We start from the raw sequence: 17,761 nt of genomic DNA on the forward strand, positions 1-17,761 counted from the left end.
ATGTGGAATAATTCAATAAATTTTATAAGCTATTATAGCATTTTAAATATGGGACTTCTCCAGTAAAATTGTTTTAAAATATGACTTCAATTGATATAAATATTTAAAACAAAAAAAGTCCCTGTATTTCTTATATATTTGCATATCTAATTCATTCCAGTGGCATTAAATGCTTTCTCCTTTAAGAAAGAACATTACCGGGGCGCCTGGGTGGCTCAGTGGGTAAAAAGCCTCTTCGGCTCAGGTCATGATCCCAGGGTCCTGCGATCGAGTCCCGCATTGGGCTCTCTGCTCAGCAGGGAGCCTGCTTCCTCCTCTCTCTCTTCCTGCCTCTCTGCCTACTTGTGATTTCTGTCTGTCAAAATAAATAAACAAAATCTTAAAAAAAAAAAAAAAAAGAAAGAAAGAAAGAACATTACCACCCATAAGCATCTTGCTCAATTATGATACATTTAGTCAAAAGTCACCATATAGGGGCACCTGGGTGGCTCAGTGGGTTAAGCCTCTGCCTTTGACCCAGGTTATAGTCTCAGGGTCCTGGGATCAAGCCCCAGGCTCTCTGCTCAGCAGGGAGCCTGCTAGCCGCCCCCACCCACAGCTCTCTCTGCCTGCCTCTCTGCCTACTTGTGATCTCTCTGTCAAATACATAAATAAAATCTTAAAAAAAAAAAAAAAAGTCATGTATCTTCAGTCTTTGTTGCACCAAATTGCTTTTTTTGATTTGACTACCAAATCTCAGTAAATCTTTACATATGTACTGACCATCATCAAGTAAGCATTCACCTGGTATTGCAGGATCAGCAGGAAAAGGGTCTTGTCACACAGGAGGGTTTTTGGTTCTAAGAACAAGCTTGCTCATTACTGAGTTACCGTTAATGGCTTCATCTTTAGGCCTCAAAGGTCTGGAAGGAAAAGAAAAAGAAAAAAGAAAAAACCTCATTAGTTAATACTGCCTAATAAAAGGAGGAGGAGGAAGAAGAGAAGGAGTAGGAGGAGGAAAAAGGAAAGAGAGGGACAGAAGGAAGAAAGGAAGGAAGGGGCACCTAATAAACAAATTGTTGCTCTTGACGCTTGCTGACCTTGCTTCTCTAAGTCCTTGATCCACCAAGGACAGTGTTTCCATGCAGGAAAAAAGAGGAATTGTATTGAGGGAATAGAAAAAAATAATAATAATCTGATTTTTAAAATATATTGCATTTTCTAAAAATCTGAAGTGCATGAAGATCTTTAAAGGTTATTTGACTTAAATAAATGTCCTTCTGTCCTAGCACCCATGTCTCAGAAAGATCCAAGAAAAAGGGACTGAGAAATCCGTTCTAGAGAACAAAGCAAAGGTCTGTGCTGAAGTGCAAGATACGATAAGATTGCCTGGGAAACCTAGAATTTGTAGTAGCTCTTGTGGTAGGGAATACATTTGGGAAGACAGAAAGATTGTTAAATGAAAAAATAAAAGAGCATCGATCATCCAAGAACTTGATCACAGGAGAGTAACTGACTCCACTGTGAAGAGATCCTATCAGCACTTCTCCACCGGCTAAATCCCATGCAATAAACTGGGATGAATACAAGTATTGAACTCCAGTCCACAAATAGAGCTGGGAAAAGATAACATAAACTATTGAATTTGTTAAACAGGCATTTCAGGCTTTTACAGCCTTGGCAGGGACCTGATCCAAAGAATTCCAGAAAAAGAGATTCATATGACAGTTGGCTCTCAAGGATCTTTGTGTGATGTAAATAGCTGTTTCTTCCACTTAGGAGTACAATTTCCTCACCTGATTCCTCTTAAAACAATAAATTAAAAAATAATTATAGCTAAGAGCAAATGTAAAATTTTAAATCTGTACACACACACAATCACATTAGTTTTTGTCACTTAATATTTATGGTATTTTCCCCATTCCATTTTCTTTCAAATCAGTCAGGAGAAAATTTCATTTTTCTTCACATATATTATGTTTTCATAAAATGAGGGGAGAATTACTGAAGATTAGTAGGCAGAAAACTGAAGACTTTCACTTGATACTTCTATGTATTATTCTTTGTCCCTTTTAAGAACTTTCTTTTTTTTTCTCTGATAGTTTTGTTTTCTCTTCCATTCGTCAATGATTCTAAAGGGTTTTAAAAAATAATTTATAAAAATTTTTGACATTTTTTTTACATGGATGATTCCAGCTAAATGATGTTTCTGTCACACAGATGATTTCATGTAGAGTACTGTCTCAACTCCTTTAAAGAATTCTCCATCAGATTTAGAGTCAATGGGTGATACCAAGTCTCGGCAAGTTGATCATTTCTATTAACATACATAATAGTGCCATCCTACCAAATTATCTGTTAGTCTTTACTGAATTAGCAATGACTGCATTCAAATTTTTTTCCAGCCCTTAAATACTATGTGCATTTTAAACATTTAATATATTTATTACAAACTAAATCATGAAAATTGTAGAATGTCCTATTTAATTAATTCATAGAGCTTTGCAAATGTCATTTGGCCAAATTTGTGGCACCATAAATCAAGGAATGTAAATATTTATTGTATTTTTTAGTTCTGTTGTATAAACATTATTTTCATACAATTAGAAAAATTGATGTTTTCTCATGTAATTGCTTATTAATTTTTGTTTCAAATGAAATACATATATTTTTCATATCTGAAATGTCTTCTAATCCTAGGTTAAAAAAGAATTGACATCTCTATTAGAATGTTATTTCTGAGGGTGCCTGGGTGGCTCAGTAGGCTAAGTGTCCGACTCTTGATTTCTGGTCATAATCCCGGGGTTGTGAGATCGAGACCCGAACCTGCTCAGCATGAAGTCAGCTTGATATTCTCTTTCTCCCTCTCTCTCTACTCCTTCCCTACCCGTGCTCTACTCCCTCTCTCTCAAATAAATAAATAAAATCTTTAAAAAAAAAAAAAAAAAAGAATGTCATTTCTGTAAAGCAGTTCTCCACTTTTTTAAAACATGGCTTATTTTCTGAATGTTAAATATAAAACACTAGTAATGATATTCCTATATAGGAATTATATTAGGTAAGTTCTATAACATTTTCTTTTCTAAAAAATGATTTATTATTTAAATTATATGACGTTAAAATTCTAATTTTATTTCATAAACATTTTCCTTTATTGATTTTTATTAACACTATTTGATAAAGTATTTGTTCAATTTTTTTATTATTTCAAAAATGTTGCTTTACTTGAAAATTTTTGTTTCTAATCTTATTTCATGAGATTAATTTCATAAAGTTCTTTAACATTTTCCTCTTGATTTCAAATGAACTTTAATGGAAATTGATTGTCATTATGAAAAACAAATCTACTGTTTCAATTTTAAATGAAAAAAGTTTAGGGGTGCCTGGGTGACTCAGTGGGTTGAAGCCTCTGCCTTCTGCTCAGTCATGATCCCAGGGTCCTGGGATAGAGCCCCGCATCGGGCTCTCTGCTTGGCAGGGAGCCTGCTTCCCTCTCTCTCTCTACCTGCCTCTCTGCCTACTTGTGATCTCTGTCAAATAAAATAAAATTTAAAAAAAGAAAAAAGTTTAGAACATTATTTGAGTCAAAGTTTACATAGCTTATAAAAATCCACTAATTTTTATTGAAAATAAAATTGAATTGATTTTCATTTCAGAAATACACATTGTTTTATATTTAATTGATTTTTATATCAGTTTAATGTTTTCATATCAAAAATGCTCCAGAATGATTTTTTTAAGAGAGAGAGAGAGGTAGAGGGAGGGGCAGAGGGAGAAGGAGAGAGAGAATCTTAAGCAGGCTCCATGCTCAGCGCAAAGCTGGATGCAAGGCTTCATCTTACGATCTTGACCTGAACTGAAATCAAGAGTTGGGTACTTACTGAACCACCCAGGTATCCCTATTATTGATAAAATTTCTATGGTTTTTCTTTTTACAAAAAAATCACATTCATAAGAAGTGCTTCTAAAATTTAAGCTTTTATCTCTTTTCTAGTGTTTTTAATAATTTATTATAAATTATTTAATTATGTTTATCAAAATTACCTCCTCCTTATAAAGGCCCACTTCTCTTTGGGATGATAGGAGACTCAAGTTTGTCATTTATTAGAGTTTAAATAGATCATGTCTTTAACATATGTTCTTATTATCATCAACAGGCAAGTGTAGTTATTTAAAAGTCCATGAAGATCAAATTCTAGATTAAAACTTTAATATGAAAATATTTGGGATTTTATGCCTTGTAACAATGAAACATTAGAATTAGAATTTTTCACAATTTTTTCTAAATCAGTACATCTTAACTAAGGTCATACATCAAAAATCACTTGTAGAGTTTAAAATTATATGTATATAATATAAAAAATATATAATAAAATATATAAATACATATATGTGTGTGTATATATACGTATATATATATATATATGCACATGCTCAGTTCCAAGAACAGATCTTTGGAATCAGAATCTCTGGGTGAGATCATGGAAAAGGCAATGACACTTTCAGTGTTTCAGAACTCACAGGTGCTTTTGTTTCTCAACCGTGATGAAAAATCATTAAAGAGGAAGAAAAAAAAAAAAAAAACCAATGTGTTTAAAGTTGATAACAGATAGAAAAGGAAATTGGAATTGTAACTTGTTTGTTGCCACAAAACAATATAATTTTGTTGTTACTATAATCACACATTTCTTACAAAGTACCCTCTGTCTGCCATGTTATTGAAATGCCTTTAAATGCACCAGCTTTTTTTGTTTTCCTATGATTTTTTGGTTTTGTTTTCCTGTGATTTGATGAAAAAGGTAAGCAGCAAGAAAATGTAAACATCATTTGTTCATCCTGTTGATGAACATCACATGTTCCCTTTGCTATAAATACTTGCTCATATTCTGAACCCTCTCCCACTACTAAGAGAACTAGGGAAGGCTGTGAGATAGGTAGTTGCTAGGGAAGATTTATTTTGATGCTTTATTCCGGTGATTCTCAAACTTCAGTGTGCATTGGAAACATCAGAAGAGCTTGTTAAAACATGCATTACTGTCCCACTCCAGACTTTTTTATTTTTTAAAGATTTTATTTGTTTGTTTGGCAGAGAGAGACACAGTGAGAGAGGGAACACAAGCTCTGTCCCAGGACCCTGGGATCATGACCAGAGCCAAAGGCAGACAGTTAATGACTGAGCTACCCAGGCATTCCCATACTTTTCTAAGTTAGAAGGTCTGAGATGGGGTCTAGAAGTTGTATTTTCAAAAGTTTGCAAGTGGTCAAAAAAAAAAAAAAATACTACCCATAAAAGAAAAGTTTCCAGGTGATACTGATACTGCTGATATAGGAATGCTGGTTTGAGAAACATCACTTCACTTTCTAGTTACTCTCTTCCATATGCTTAGATTTTAGCTGTTAGAAAAATGCTTTCTACATCATCTAAAGAGGAAACTTGATAAAATCTATGCAATTATTTAATAGATATATTTATATGAATTAGTTTGTATTTAGCCTAAAGGAACCTTATTACTAGGACCTAGGGGAAATTTAACACTTTTTGCCACTTTTGCAGCCCTAAAATAAGTATAATTTCCCCAAGCTGCAGATTGTTTTCTTCCAAATATATCAATAATTATATAGGACTTTCCGTAATACAGTGGAGAGAAAAAAAAGAAACAATATCAAAACAAAAACCTTGAAAATGAATGGAAATTCGTTAGTTTAGCTCAATGCCCTAAAGAAAAGCAATGCAAAATTCAATCTAACAATAGAGACTAACTCACATTAATACTAAATATATTATTCTTTCTATGGAGTAGAAATCCTTTAGTATTACTGTCACAGTCACATATGCCTTAGGGAGCTTAATTAACATGGGCTAGAGGGAAAGTTTCATTGGTACATAATTTCACATGGAAGAAGCACAGTTAGACACCAAACGCTTATTTTCTCATATAATTATTTTCTCAATAATGAATACGTTTATTTATTAAAAGTCTGCAAATTACAGGCCTGCCTTACTTGATGTGTTCAATGTTTTTAATAATTTTCACTCTAAATTGTTTTCTCCAATGAAAAACTATATTTCCATCTAAATATTAATTTGATTCATGGGAAAGGGGAATCAATTCTTTAACAGAGTAGACTTGTTTTATAAGAATTTCTATTTTTCTGAAATTTCCCTGATTTTACCGGTTGATCCCCTTACGACTTGCCATGTAATAGTTTACTTTTACTAGTGGTCCTTGTGTTTTGAGTCTAGGTTTTTCCTAAAAATCTGGGAACAACTCATTTAGTTAAGCAGATACTCTTTCAGTCAGGAACCTGTAGCTCTCCCTTATTTCCAAGGAGGAAATCCAGCAGGAAATCGCATTGTTAAACAAGCAGTCTTTGTGGCAGTCCACTTACAGAGCCACAGTAGACTTTAACACAGCTGATTTTCAAGTCCCCTTGGTGATGCGGGTAGTCCATGTTCTCCAGTTTGCACAGCTGCCACATGCTACCATCCATTCTCGCCTAAAAGCAGGCCTGAATAATTTTATTTTTTCCAAACGGAATTAGAGTCCTGGACTTCCAACACAAGGTAGTAGCACATTGCCCTCCTGATTGGGACAGAGCAGCTCTTTCTGCAATCCTGGCAGACTGTCATGCTTCTGGACAGGGAAAACGAATGGCAGCGATGTCCCTGAAGGACTGGAAGAAATGAGGCTGTCCCAAGGCTTAACTCTCTTTTCTCTTTTTGTGTTCGTCTAGCCCAGGAACAGCAGCACCTGATACACAGCAACCAGGCTGAGAGTCACACCGCTGTTGGCAGAGAGACCCCTGAGCAGCCGCAACGGCAAGACTGCGGTGACCCAGGTCACAGATTGTAATTGCTAACATCCCTAATCCAATTATCGTCGACACTATAACAACTTCCAAACAAGAAAACACTTGACTGTCAAATGCTTGATGGGGACACATTCAGCATACCCTTCAATCCTTTTCTACTGGTGCGCCCTGTTGGGAGAAACCTTGGAGGAGCTGAAGGTTCCCAGCCTTGAGGGATCATGTATGATTGTGAAGCTCTGTGTGCAAACACAGGAGATGATTAAAAATGCTGTTATCCTAATTGTAAGGAAATCACAGGTTGCCACAGTAAGGTCAAGCTTTTGTACTTCAAAAAGGGCAATCATGGAAGAATTTTGAGGTGGAAGGAGTGACGTGATCCTTTGAAGGAGCTAAGAAGGCTCCCTTCCACTGACTGAGGAGAGATCTCCAAGGATGTGTGGATCACTGACTAGGGAAAAGAACTGTGGCTTAGAATCAACAAGAACTTCATGTTGATCCAAAGTTGGCAAGCCACATATTTTTCTCATTGTTCTAATTATAAGTATTTTACCATTTCTTTTAGGCCTGACTTTATTTCTTAAAAACATTTAGTCCTACTAAATAAGACACTCAAATTGAGAAATGGGACTTAGGGGGAATAAAGGTGAATATATCCTAGAAATTGTGCATTTTTTTTTAAGGGATTGGAATTCCGTATATTCATAAAATAGTATAAAATCCTCCTTGAATTACTGACGTGCATGCAAAAAAGCAGGGGAAGTATCATTGCTATGTTAAATGATTCAGACTAAATCTGAATCTTTATCACTCACTAAAGAACACCTCAGTAAAGAATAAAATCTTCAGACTATTGTTATGACTACACACATATATAGAGCCACACATACTTAATTCTGTAACATTGGATTTGAAAGCAGAAGATGAGGTAGCAGCTCTGCATCCTCAAACCAGTTACCTTGGTTTTCTTTATTTTCTTTTTTTTTTTTTTAAGATTTTATTTATTTATTTGAGAGAGAGACAGCGAGAGAGAGCATGAGTGAGGAGAAGATCAGAGGGAGAAGCATGGAACTGGGAACCCGATGCGGGACTCGATCCCAGGACTCTGGGATCATGACCTGAGCCGAAGGCAGTTGGGAACCCGATGCGGGACTCGATCCCAGGACTCTGGGATCATGACCTGAGCCGAAGGCAGTTGTCCAACCAACTGAGCCACCCAGGCATCCCTTACCATGGTTTTCTGTCCCTTAGTTTCTTCATCTCTTAAGAATGCAACAATAACACTTTAAAGTTAAAAAAAAAAGAAAAGGACTGAAGATTCTGAGCAAAGTTAAAACATTTTAGAAATCTATTATAAATATATATGTCTTTTTATATATATATCATTTATTTATATATTTATTATTTATCAATTATATTTATTATAATATTATATATACCTATATATTTATTATATTGTATGAACTATTATATAAATATATTATTATATATTATAAATTTTCACCCTTAATGTAAAATTCAGGCTGTCATTTGCTGAGTAAATATATAGTAGTCCATATTTTCAAATAGAGAGTACAAACATGATTTATTTGAAATACCTTTAAGCCTGTCATGATATTTGAATAATATATTTGAATAGTATATATATATACATACACACATATTCTTTTCTTTTCCATGCAGCAGTGACACAAAAGATGACCGAGCAGATGAACTACCAGGCAATGAAACTGACACTTCTTCAGAAGAAGATTGACAATATTTCTTCAGCTGTGAGTGATGTAAGAAACACATACTCCTCCCTAGAGGGGAAAATCAATGAAGATAAAAACAGAGAATTTCAATCTTTTCTAAAAGGTAAAAGTAAAGTAAAATATTCATTCAGTTATCTTTTCTCATATCATTTTAGAATCTTCACTTTAGATTGAGTAGTATAAAAGTCTAAGACTATATTTTTGGAATAAGATATTTGTAAATTATTATTTGAAATATCTAATTTTTTTTCTGAATTGTCAAATCTTTTACTCAATGTTTCATCTGATTTATTTTCATTAAGTACTAGTTAAAGAGTAACTTGTATTTCTTTTTAGTTAAAATGAGCTGTACTTAGTTTACTTCCATCGTGGTCTCCAGTTCAAGATAAAGATGAGTTAAGAAAGGATTATCAAGGACACCTGGATGGCTCAGTTGGTTAAGGGGCTGCCTTTAGCTCGGGTCATGGTCCCAGAGTCCAGGGATAGAGTCCTACATCCGGCTCCACATTGGCCACGTCGGCCTGCCTCTCCCTCTGCCTCTGCCTGCCTGTGCGCTCTCTCTCTCTCTGAAAAATAAATAAATAAAATCTTTTAAAAAAAAAGGGATTATCAAGGCACAAATATATGGTTGTCTCAATAATATTGATGAAGATACTGAGGATAAATCTAAAGTGTGCTGTTATCACAGAAATTATTTAGTTTATAGGGTATAATCAATAAAATATATCCTCAGACATCTCAGGTAACAGAAATAATAATTTCCTCATAAATATGCATCAGCTTTGCTCAACTTTTGTGCTCTTAAAACAGCAGGCTGTATTCCTTTCTGAAGGTTGTACTGGATAATCAATTTCCTGTTAATTCCAGTTGTTGTCAAAATTCATTTTCTTGCAGTCGTGGGACTTTTCTTATAGCTATAAACTGAGGCTCTTTCACAGCTTCCTGAGGCCACTGCACTTCTTGGCTCATGGCCTTTTTCCTCCATCTTCGAAAACCAGCAACACTGTTGGGTCCTCATGGTAGGTCTCAAACCCAACTCTTCTACCTTCCTTTTTCTCGTTTAAGGACTCAGTGATTACATTGGACTGACCTGAATAATCCAGGATAATTTCCTCCTCTCAGGGTATTTAACCTTAATCACATCCGCCAAGGTCCTTTTGCCAGGAGGGTAACATAGTCACAGGTTCAGGAAATTAGGGTGTGTATCTTGAGTGGAGCAGCGTTATTCTACCTACCACAGGGATCTGTAGATAGCGAGCAATTGCTGTGGTAGTGTTATATACAGGGTACCATGGGACCACCTGATGGTTTCAACAAATCCAATCTAAGGGCTTCTTTCTACAAAAAGAAGCCATCTCAACTAATAAGCTATAGATCAGGAGGAATTAATTAGGCAAATGGTTTCAAGGAGGGCATGGATTTTCTAGGCAGGTAATTTGGTCACTAGGAATCGCTCAGTTCTCTGGGTTAATTGCATGTTTCCCAATTTTAGGATTAGTGATCCCTTTCACTTTGTTTTACACTTTAAAAATACACTTATTGTATAATCCCATATCTATCACATTATTTTTTTCTTTATTTTTCACCTGCGGTTCACAGGTAAAAGATAAGGTGGACGTTTTGTATCATCTACCAGTATGGCAGCACCATGATTTTTTTTTTTTAATTATGTAGATAATTGGTATTGTTAAGCTCCTGAAGGAAAGACCCTGCCCTACACTTCTGGCATGTCCCTATGACCAAACTTACCAATGGCAAGCATGAGAAAGGAATATATTTTCCCTGAAGCGATAACATGAGAAAGAAGTCAAATAGAACAGTATATAATTGATTATAACCACCATAATGAAATTTGTTTAGCAAAATTCGGTTGTTATTACCAAAGAGAATTAGAGAGAATTAGACCTGTCAACAGCTTTTTGTGAAACTACTAACAAAGATTCTGGCAGTGACACAGGAAAAAAGCATACACTCATAACAGCAACAACAACAAAATTCTCCCCTCAATGTGAGGTGTTAGTTGTGTGCTAAGCATAATCAATTATGAAAACTAGAGAGCTCGTAGTTAATGAACGTTCATTCAGGAAACAAAAACTAAACTCACCCCACAGTACTGTACTTGCCTAACAAAACCACAGCCCCTTCTCTTGCTTACTCTACATCCCAGTTCCATAAGAGATACCTGAATGTTATGCATAGGCCATACAGATATTGACATAAAGCACTTTGATATGTTTTTGCAAAATCAGATCTTGCACAATTTTTTAGCAACAAATTATAGAAATGTTATGTGAAAAACCCCTTTTCCAGAAACAATAATCTGTTTTTAAAGCTAATAGTCTGTTTGATTTCTTTTCAGACATGGCTGTGATTTTATCCCATACCCAGTGTATTTTTCCATTAAAGATTTAAAATATGATAGGGGCACCTGGGTGGCTCAGTGGGTTAAGCCTCTGCCTTCAGCTCAGGTCATGAACTCAGGGTCCTGGGATCAAGCCCCACATTGGGCTCTCTGCTCAGCGGGGAACCTGCTTCCCCCCTCTCTCTGCCTGCTGCTCTGCCTACTTGTGATCTCTCTCTCTGTCAAATAAATAAATAAAATATTTTAAAAAATTTAAAATATGATAACTGAAGCACCTCCTAATTTCTATTTTCACTATTTACTTTTTTCCTAGTTACTTTGATTAACGACTCTGAAATAAATTTTACCTATTTACAGTGTTTTTACCTGTCATTCTTATTCTCACTTTCATTTTTTTTAAAGATTTTATTTATTTGATAGAGAGAAATCACAAGTAGACGGAGAGACAGGCAGAGAGAGAGGGGGGGGGAAGCAGGCTCCCCGCTGAGCAGAGAGCCCAATGCGGGGCTCCATCCCAGGACCCTTGAGATCATGACCTGAGCCGAAGGCAGAGGCTTAAACCACTGAGCAACCCAGGCACCCTTATTCTCACTTTTAGGTCATAGTGTTTTTTCTTTAAAAATTTTATTTATTTGGGCGTCTGGGTTTGACTCAGGTCAAGATCCTAAAGTCCCACAATCAAGTCCCACATCAGGATCCCAGCTCCACAGGGAGTCTGCTTCTTCCTCTAACCTTCTCCCCTCTCATGCTCTCTCTCACTCTCTTTCTCAAATAAATAAAGAAAATCTTAAAAAAATAAAAATAAAAATTTTATTTATTTATTTATTTATTTATTTATTTATAACATGCTTGCTCATGCAAAATTGGGGGGGGGTAAGGGACAGAAGGAGAGAGAGAGAGAGAGAGAGAATTTCAAGCAGACTCTGTACTGACCACGAAGCCCAATACTGGGCCAATCTCATGACCCTCAGATCCTAACCCCAGCCAAAACTAAGAGATACTTAACTGCATGAGCTACCCACATGCCCCAGATCACATTCTTTTTGTTGGATGAATTTAAACAGCTATTTTTGTTGCCACAATGAATTAATTCAATTATTCTTAAGTTTTAGTTTACCTTTTCAATCTTGAAAAATATTTTAAGGCCAAAATTATATAAATTCCAAAAAGGTCTGATCCCTAACCTTAAATATTTTATTGTATTTCATCAAGTTGTCATGAAAATTTAAGACAATTTTAACTAACAGGAAATGACTAAATGATCTTGTGGGAAGTGCAATAAAAAAAAGAAATTTGCTATTGAGTAGCACCTTATACCCAGTGAAGCTAACATATTCTATTTTTAAGTATTCGAAGTCTAGTTTTCCAAATTTTGCTTTCTGGGTAACATATAAAATACACTCAGTGACGATTTGTTGTGCAAATGAGTAACCAGTTAAATGCTAAGTAAAATTTAGAAAATAAAAATACTTTAAAAACCTGCGGTGTGATTATTCTTGGTATCACATATAAAAGCTAGGACTAATTCAGTATAATTTATCTTAATTGTGACTGCTTAAACTTTCTAATTAATGTAGCTTTTCCTTAGTATTTTGGTGGTCATTATTGTTCCCATACTTAACATTTCTACTATTATTTTTTCCATTATATACAGATTGATTTTCACTTACTTATATTATTTAGCCTGTTAAATATATTTCAGTCTTCACTATGCTTAGAAATGTAAAATATATATATATATATTTTTACTCTGGAAATACTGTTCCCTAAAGATCAATCAGCAATATTGAACTATAGAGTATAAGATTTCCAGGGAAGTCTTTATTCATGTAAACAATATTTACAGCTTTGTCTTTGTACCAGATTAATATCAAGATGCTCAAGCAGTACATCATTCTATTTGCTATAATTGATCTTTCACATACTTTTTATGTAAATCTCTCATGGGTCTCAGATACTCTTTAAAACGTGCTTATGAAATAGAGACATGTAGAAACTATATATTTTTATTCTACAATGATCTTTCTTAAATAAGTCTTACGACAGCCATAAGTCATTTCACAGTTGTGCAGACCTTCCTGTTCAAAATGCTTTGTAGGACATTGGCCACATTTTACATTACAGTCATTAGTTACCATTTGGATTTGAGTGGAAATATCTTCCATTTATAGATGCTTCATAGCTATGCAATATAAATACACCTCAAGCATATGTTTTATTTTTTCCCATTTTCTGTTTTTGCATGTAACAGGTTTGGTACGTTGTTTTTTTTCCATTTTTAAATATTAATTTCCTCTTCTGAATAGCTCTGAGTCTTGAGTTCTTCTGGATCCTTTTCCTTTTTTTTTTTTTTAATACTACTTTTAGAACTGTCCATAATTCTGACTTTTGATCAGTCCATGCTTTCTAATACTGGAAATACTAATATATGTTTCATTAGCAGCAAGTTTCCTCTTATTTTTATAAACTTTATTTATTTTATTATTAATGTCATATTATGTTAGCCAATATATATCTTGAATTCTTATTTTCATTTGTCTTTGTTTTGTGATCCCCAAACCTCTCATTATTATTTTATTGTTGATATAAACTATTGTCGAATCTTGTGACTATTACTTCATAATTTTCCTTATTTGGGAATTTCATTAAATTTCTTCTCTGCAGTCAATTTATTCGTTTTTATGAGCTCAAAGCACAAGCCCTGAAACCTAATTACTAGCAGCCTAATAGCATAGTCATGAGATAACACCAGGTATTATTTACTGAGCCAGAGAACCCAAAGCCATTTATTTTCATACCAGAGTAAGACTAGGTTTAGAATCATAACATATGAGGATCTATTAACTGAAATCACTGGCAGTTCCTTCATGTCTTTTGTTTATGACTGTGATATGTTCTACACCACAATTGATTTCTCTCCTCAGACTTACCAGTTAAGAAGGCTTTCACCTTCTATGAACTGTAGTAATTTTTGGAATTTCATAAGTAAGTGTAGTGAAGAAATATTTTTATTATTACATGTTAGTGGTGCTTAGCTCAAATTTTTTATCATTTTAGAGATATCTGAAGTTTACCTAATTAAAATCATATATCATTTATTGTTGTTTAATATTTTTTCTCTAGGCCTAAAATCCAAAAGCATTAATGATCTGGTAAAGAACATAGTAAGAGAGCAATTTAAAATATTTCAAAATGACATGCAAGAGACAATAGCACAGCTCTTTAAGACTGTATCAAGCTTATCAGAGGACCTTGAAAACACCAGACAAATAATTCGACAGGTTAATGAATCTGTGGTTTTAATAGCAGTCCAGCAAAAGTCTGTTTTAATGCAAGAAAACAGGCCCACTTTGACTGATGTACTAGATCTAAAAAATCGCATTGTGAATATAAGGCAAGAAATTACTGTCACTTGTGAGAAGCCTATTAAAGAACTAGAAGCAAAGCAAGCTCACTTAGAAGGTGCTTTAGAACAGGAACATTCACGGAACATTTTGTATTATGAATCCCTCAACAAGACTCTGTCTAAAATGAAGGAAGTACACAAGCAGCTTTTATCAATGGAACAAGTATCAGGTCAGAAGGGAGTTCCAACTGCTGAGTCAGTTCACAGTAATGTCACTGAGTACATGTCTGCTCTACAAGAGAACATAAAGAAGCAGGGTTTGATGATGCTGCACATGTTTGATGATTTGCACATCCAAGACAGCAAGATTAACAATCTCACCATTGCTTTGGAGATGGAGAAGGAGTCTATTAGGGGTGAATGCGAAGACATGTTATCCAAGTGCAGAAATGATTTTAAATTTCAAATTAAGGACACAGAAGAGAATTTACAAGTTTTAAACCAAACACTGGCTGAAGTCCTCTTTCCAATGGACAATAAGATGGATAAAATGAATGAGCAGCTAAATGATTTGACTTATGATATGGAGATCCTTCAACCCTTGCTTGAGCAGGCAACACCTTTTAGAGAGACAGTGGTGCAAGAACCACCAAAGGAAGCAATAGCTACAAGGAAGAAAGTGGAAAACCTGATAAGTGCTGTCAACAGTCTAAATATTCTTATCAAAGAACTTTCAAAAAGACACAACTCACTTAAGAATGAAGTACAGAGTCGTAGTGATGCCTTGGACAGGCGTATCAATGAATATGCCTCAGAAATGGAAGATGGCCTAAATAAGACAATGATTATTATAAATAATGCCATTGATTTCATTCAGGATAACTACATGCTAAAAGAGGCTTTAAATTCAATAAAGTATAATCCCGAAGTCCATCATCAATGTACCCAAAATATGGAAACCATTTTGACATTTATTTCTCAATTCCAACACTTGAATGATTCCATTCAGATGTTGGTCAATGACGATCAGAGATACAACTTTGTTTTGCAAGTTGCCAAGGTCCTTGCAAATATGCCTAAGGAGGAAAACCTAAGTCAGTCCAGCTTTCAAAAGATTTATCAAATGTTCAATGAAACCACCTCCCAAGTGATAAAATACCAGCAAAATATGAGTCATTTGGAGGAAAAAATGCTTTCAGCCACAAATATTTCCAAAAATTTTGAAACTAGGTTGCAAGGTATTGAGACTAAAGTGGCCAAGACACTCATACCTTATTATGTTTCACTAAAAAAAGGCAGTGTGACCACAAATGAAAGAGACCAGGCTCTTCAACTGCAGGTACTGACTTCCAGATTTAAGGCGTTAGAAGCAAAATCCATTCACCTCTCGGTTCACCTCACTGCACTTAACAAAACTCTGTCTGAAGTCTTACTCATGTGTCATAATGCTTCTACACGTATCTCAGAACTGAATGCAAGCATACCTAAGCGGATAGAAAGTTCACAACCTGATCTTCAGCTTCTTCAGAAAGGCCTGACAGAATTCGTGGAATCAGTAATTGAAATAAAATCTCAAATCGCCATATCTAATTTAACTTGGTATATAAATCAAACACTGTCTGGTAGTCTTGCCAATGTTGCCAAGTCTCAGAAGCAAATAAAACCAGTGCTGAAGAAACCCAGTTCACTTAAAAAACCAACAGTGAATCTGACCACTGTCCTGATAGGCCGGTCCCAAAGAAACACAGACAACCTTCTAGTTCCTGGTAAGATATTGCTAAAATAATAACATTTAATCTCTCTTTTTATTTAAAAGATGTTTAGTAGATCTGTGGGGTTTATCAATACCATAAGAAATAAAAGGCACTTTCTTGAACTTGAGTGAATAGTTAAGTAATTCAAAGATCACTGATATACCATTTGAAGCTGATTCCATCCTATGTAAATCAGGCATTAAGTGTTTATCATGTAAATATTTGTCCTACGTGTTTCTTTTTTTCTGACAAGACCCCTGTAATACAATCAGATTTCTCCCTGTAGAACATTTTTGCTTTTATGTAAAATTAAGGAAAACTATTAGATAATGAACTTCTGAATGAAAATGACCAGACTGAGTCTTACTCATTTTGGCATTATCTGACAAAATGTCTGGTATACTATAGGAACTCAGTAAATATCTGTTGAATGACTGAATGAATGAGTGCATACGTGAGCAGGAATTTGATTTGGGTAGGTCACAGCAAACTACAAATGCCAAACTAAGTGTCTTAGTCCATTTGGGCCACAATAACAAAATACCAAAGACTGAAGGAGCCCCAAATAACAGAAAGGTATTTCTCGCCGTTTTGGGGGCTAGAAAGTCCAAGATCACTGTGTCAGCATGGTTACACTCTGGTGAGGGCCCTCCTCCTGGGCCACAACCGGTGACTTCTTGCTGTGTTGTGAGCCATCTCTCTGGGTATCTCTTAAAAGAACACTGATCCTGTTCATGAGGCCTCCATGTCCCAAAGGCCCTACCCCCTAATATCACCAACTTTGGGGTTTAGAATTTCAACATATAAATTTTGGGTGGACACATGTAGATTATAACACTAAGTCCTTTAGACACAGTTTTGTAAGAACAGTCTTTGAAACTTTGGAGGAGAGGGTTGGGTATGAGAAGAAACGTATCTCAGAGGCATGAAGCTAGCAGTAGTTATAGAGCAAGACTGCAAAGAATGAAATTAGAGATACCAGTTAGGACAGTATTAACAGAGTGGTAAGAGCCAGATCTGAGGAAGAGGAAGGTGAAACAGAGGGGACAAATGTGAAACTTGTTGTGAAGGTAAAATTAACAGAAACAGCTGGAGAGTGGAAAAACAGATGATCCAAGGAACAACAAATCAGGGTTTCGGGGATTTCTCTGTAACTTTAAGCAAGTCCACCTCTCTGGGTCTCTGTTTCTTCCTTTTCAGTGATGGGATTGGGGTAGGTATTTTGCTGAGCTCATTAGCAGGAATATGTGCAGAGCGCATTACTGTATAAAAAACGTGAACTGTTCACAGCCTGAATGCATGGCACCTGGGAGGGAGAAGACCTAGAATACTCTGAAGTTTTGAATTTGGGAAATGATAGGGTAGCAGGGTAATTAATAGATGTTGTAAACACCAGAAGAGAGGCATAAATCTGGGAGGAAGGAAGAATTCAATGCAGTGCTTATAAACATACAGAAGTCTCTCATGAAAGAAGTGTCTCATGAATGTGTTTGGACTCTTCACAATGAGAAGAATAGCTGCTGATTCTGACTAAAAGAAATGGCAGTGTTCCTCTCATAGGAGTCTGCTATTAAGTTATATGCGCAACCGGATGAATTTTTTATTGTATTGCTTTCTTTTTTTTTTTTTTTAAGATTTATTTATTTATTTGACAGAGAGAGATCAGAAGTAGGCAGAGAGGTAGGCAGAGAGAGAGGAAGGGAAGCAGGCTCCCTGCTGAGCAGAGAGCCCGATGTGGGATCGAGTCCCACATCGG

At 35.4% G+C, this 17,761-nt stretch overlaps 1 protein-coding gene across 1 annotated transcript in view; it reads left to right on the forward strand.

Annotated features, from left to right (window-relative positions):
- MMRN1 (multimerin 1) overlaps positions 1-17,761 on the forward strand; it is a 58,150-nt gene that overhangs the window by 26,911 nt on the left and 13,478 nt on the right. Inside the window, exons 4-6 of the mRNA XM_059394577.1 lie at positions 6,715-6,819; positions 8,473-8,646; positions 14,029-16,017. Of these exons, the coding sequence (XP_059250560.1) occupies positions 6,715-6,819; positions 8,473-8,646; positions 14,029-16,017 (2,268 nt within the window). The remainder of the gene's footprint in view (positions 1-6,714; positions 6,820-8,472; positions 8,647-14,028; positions 16,018-17,761) is intronic.

This window comes from Mustela nigripes, chromosome 1 (genome assembly GCF_022355385.1).
Source record: "Mustela nigripes isolate SB6536 chromosome 1, MUSNIG.SB6536, whole genome shotgun sequence".
NCBI classification, from domain to species: Eukaryota; Metazoa; Chordata; class Mammalia; order Carnivora; family Mustelidae; genus Mustela; species Mustela nigripes.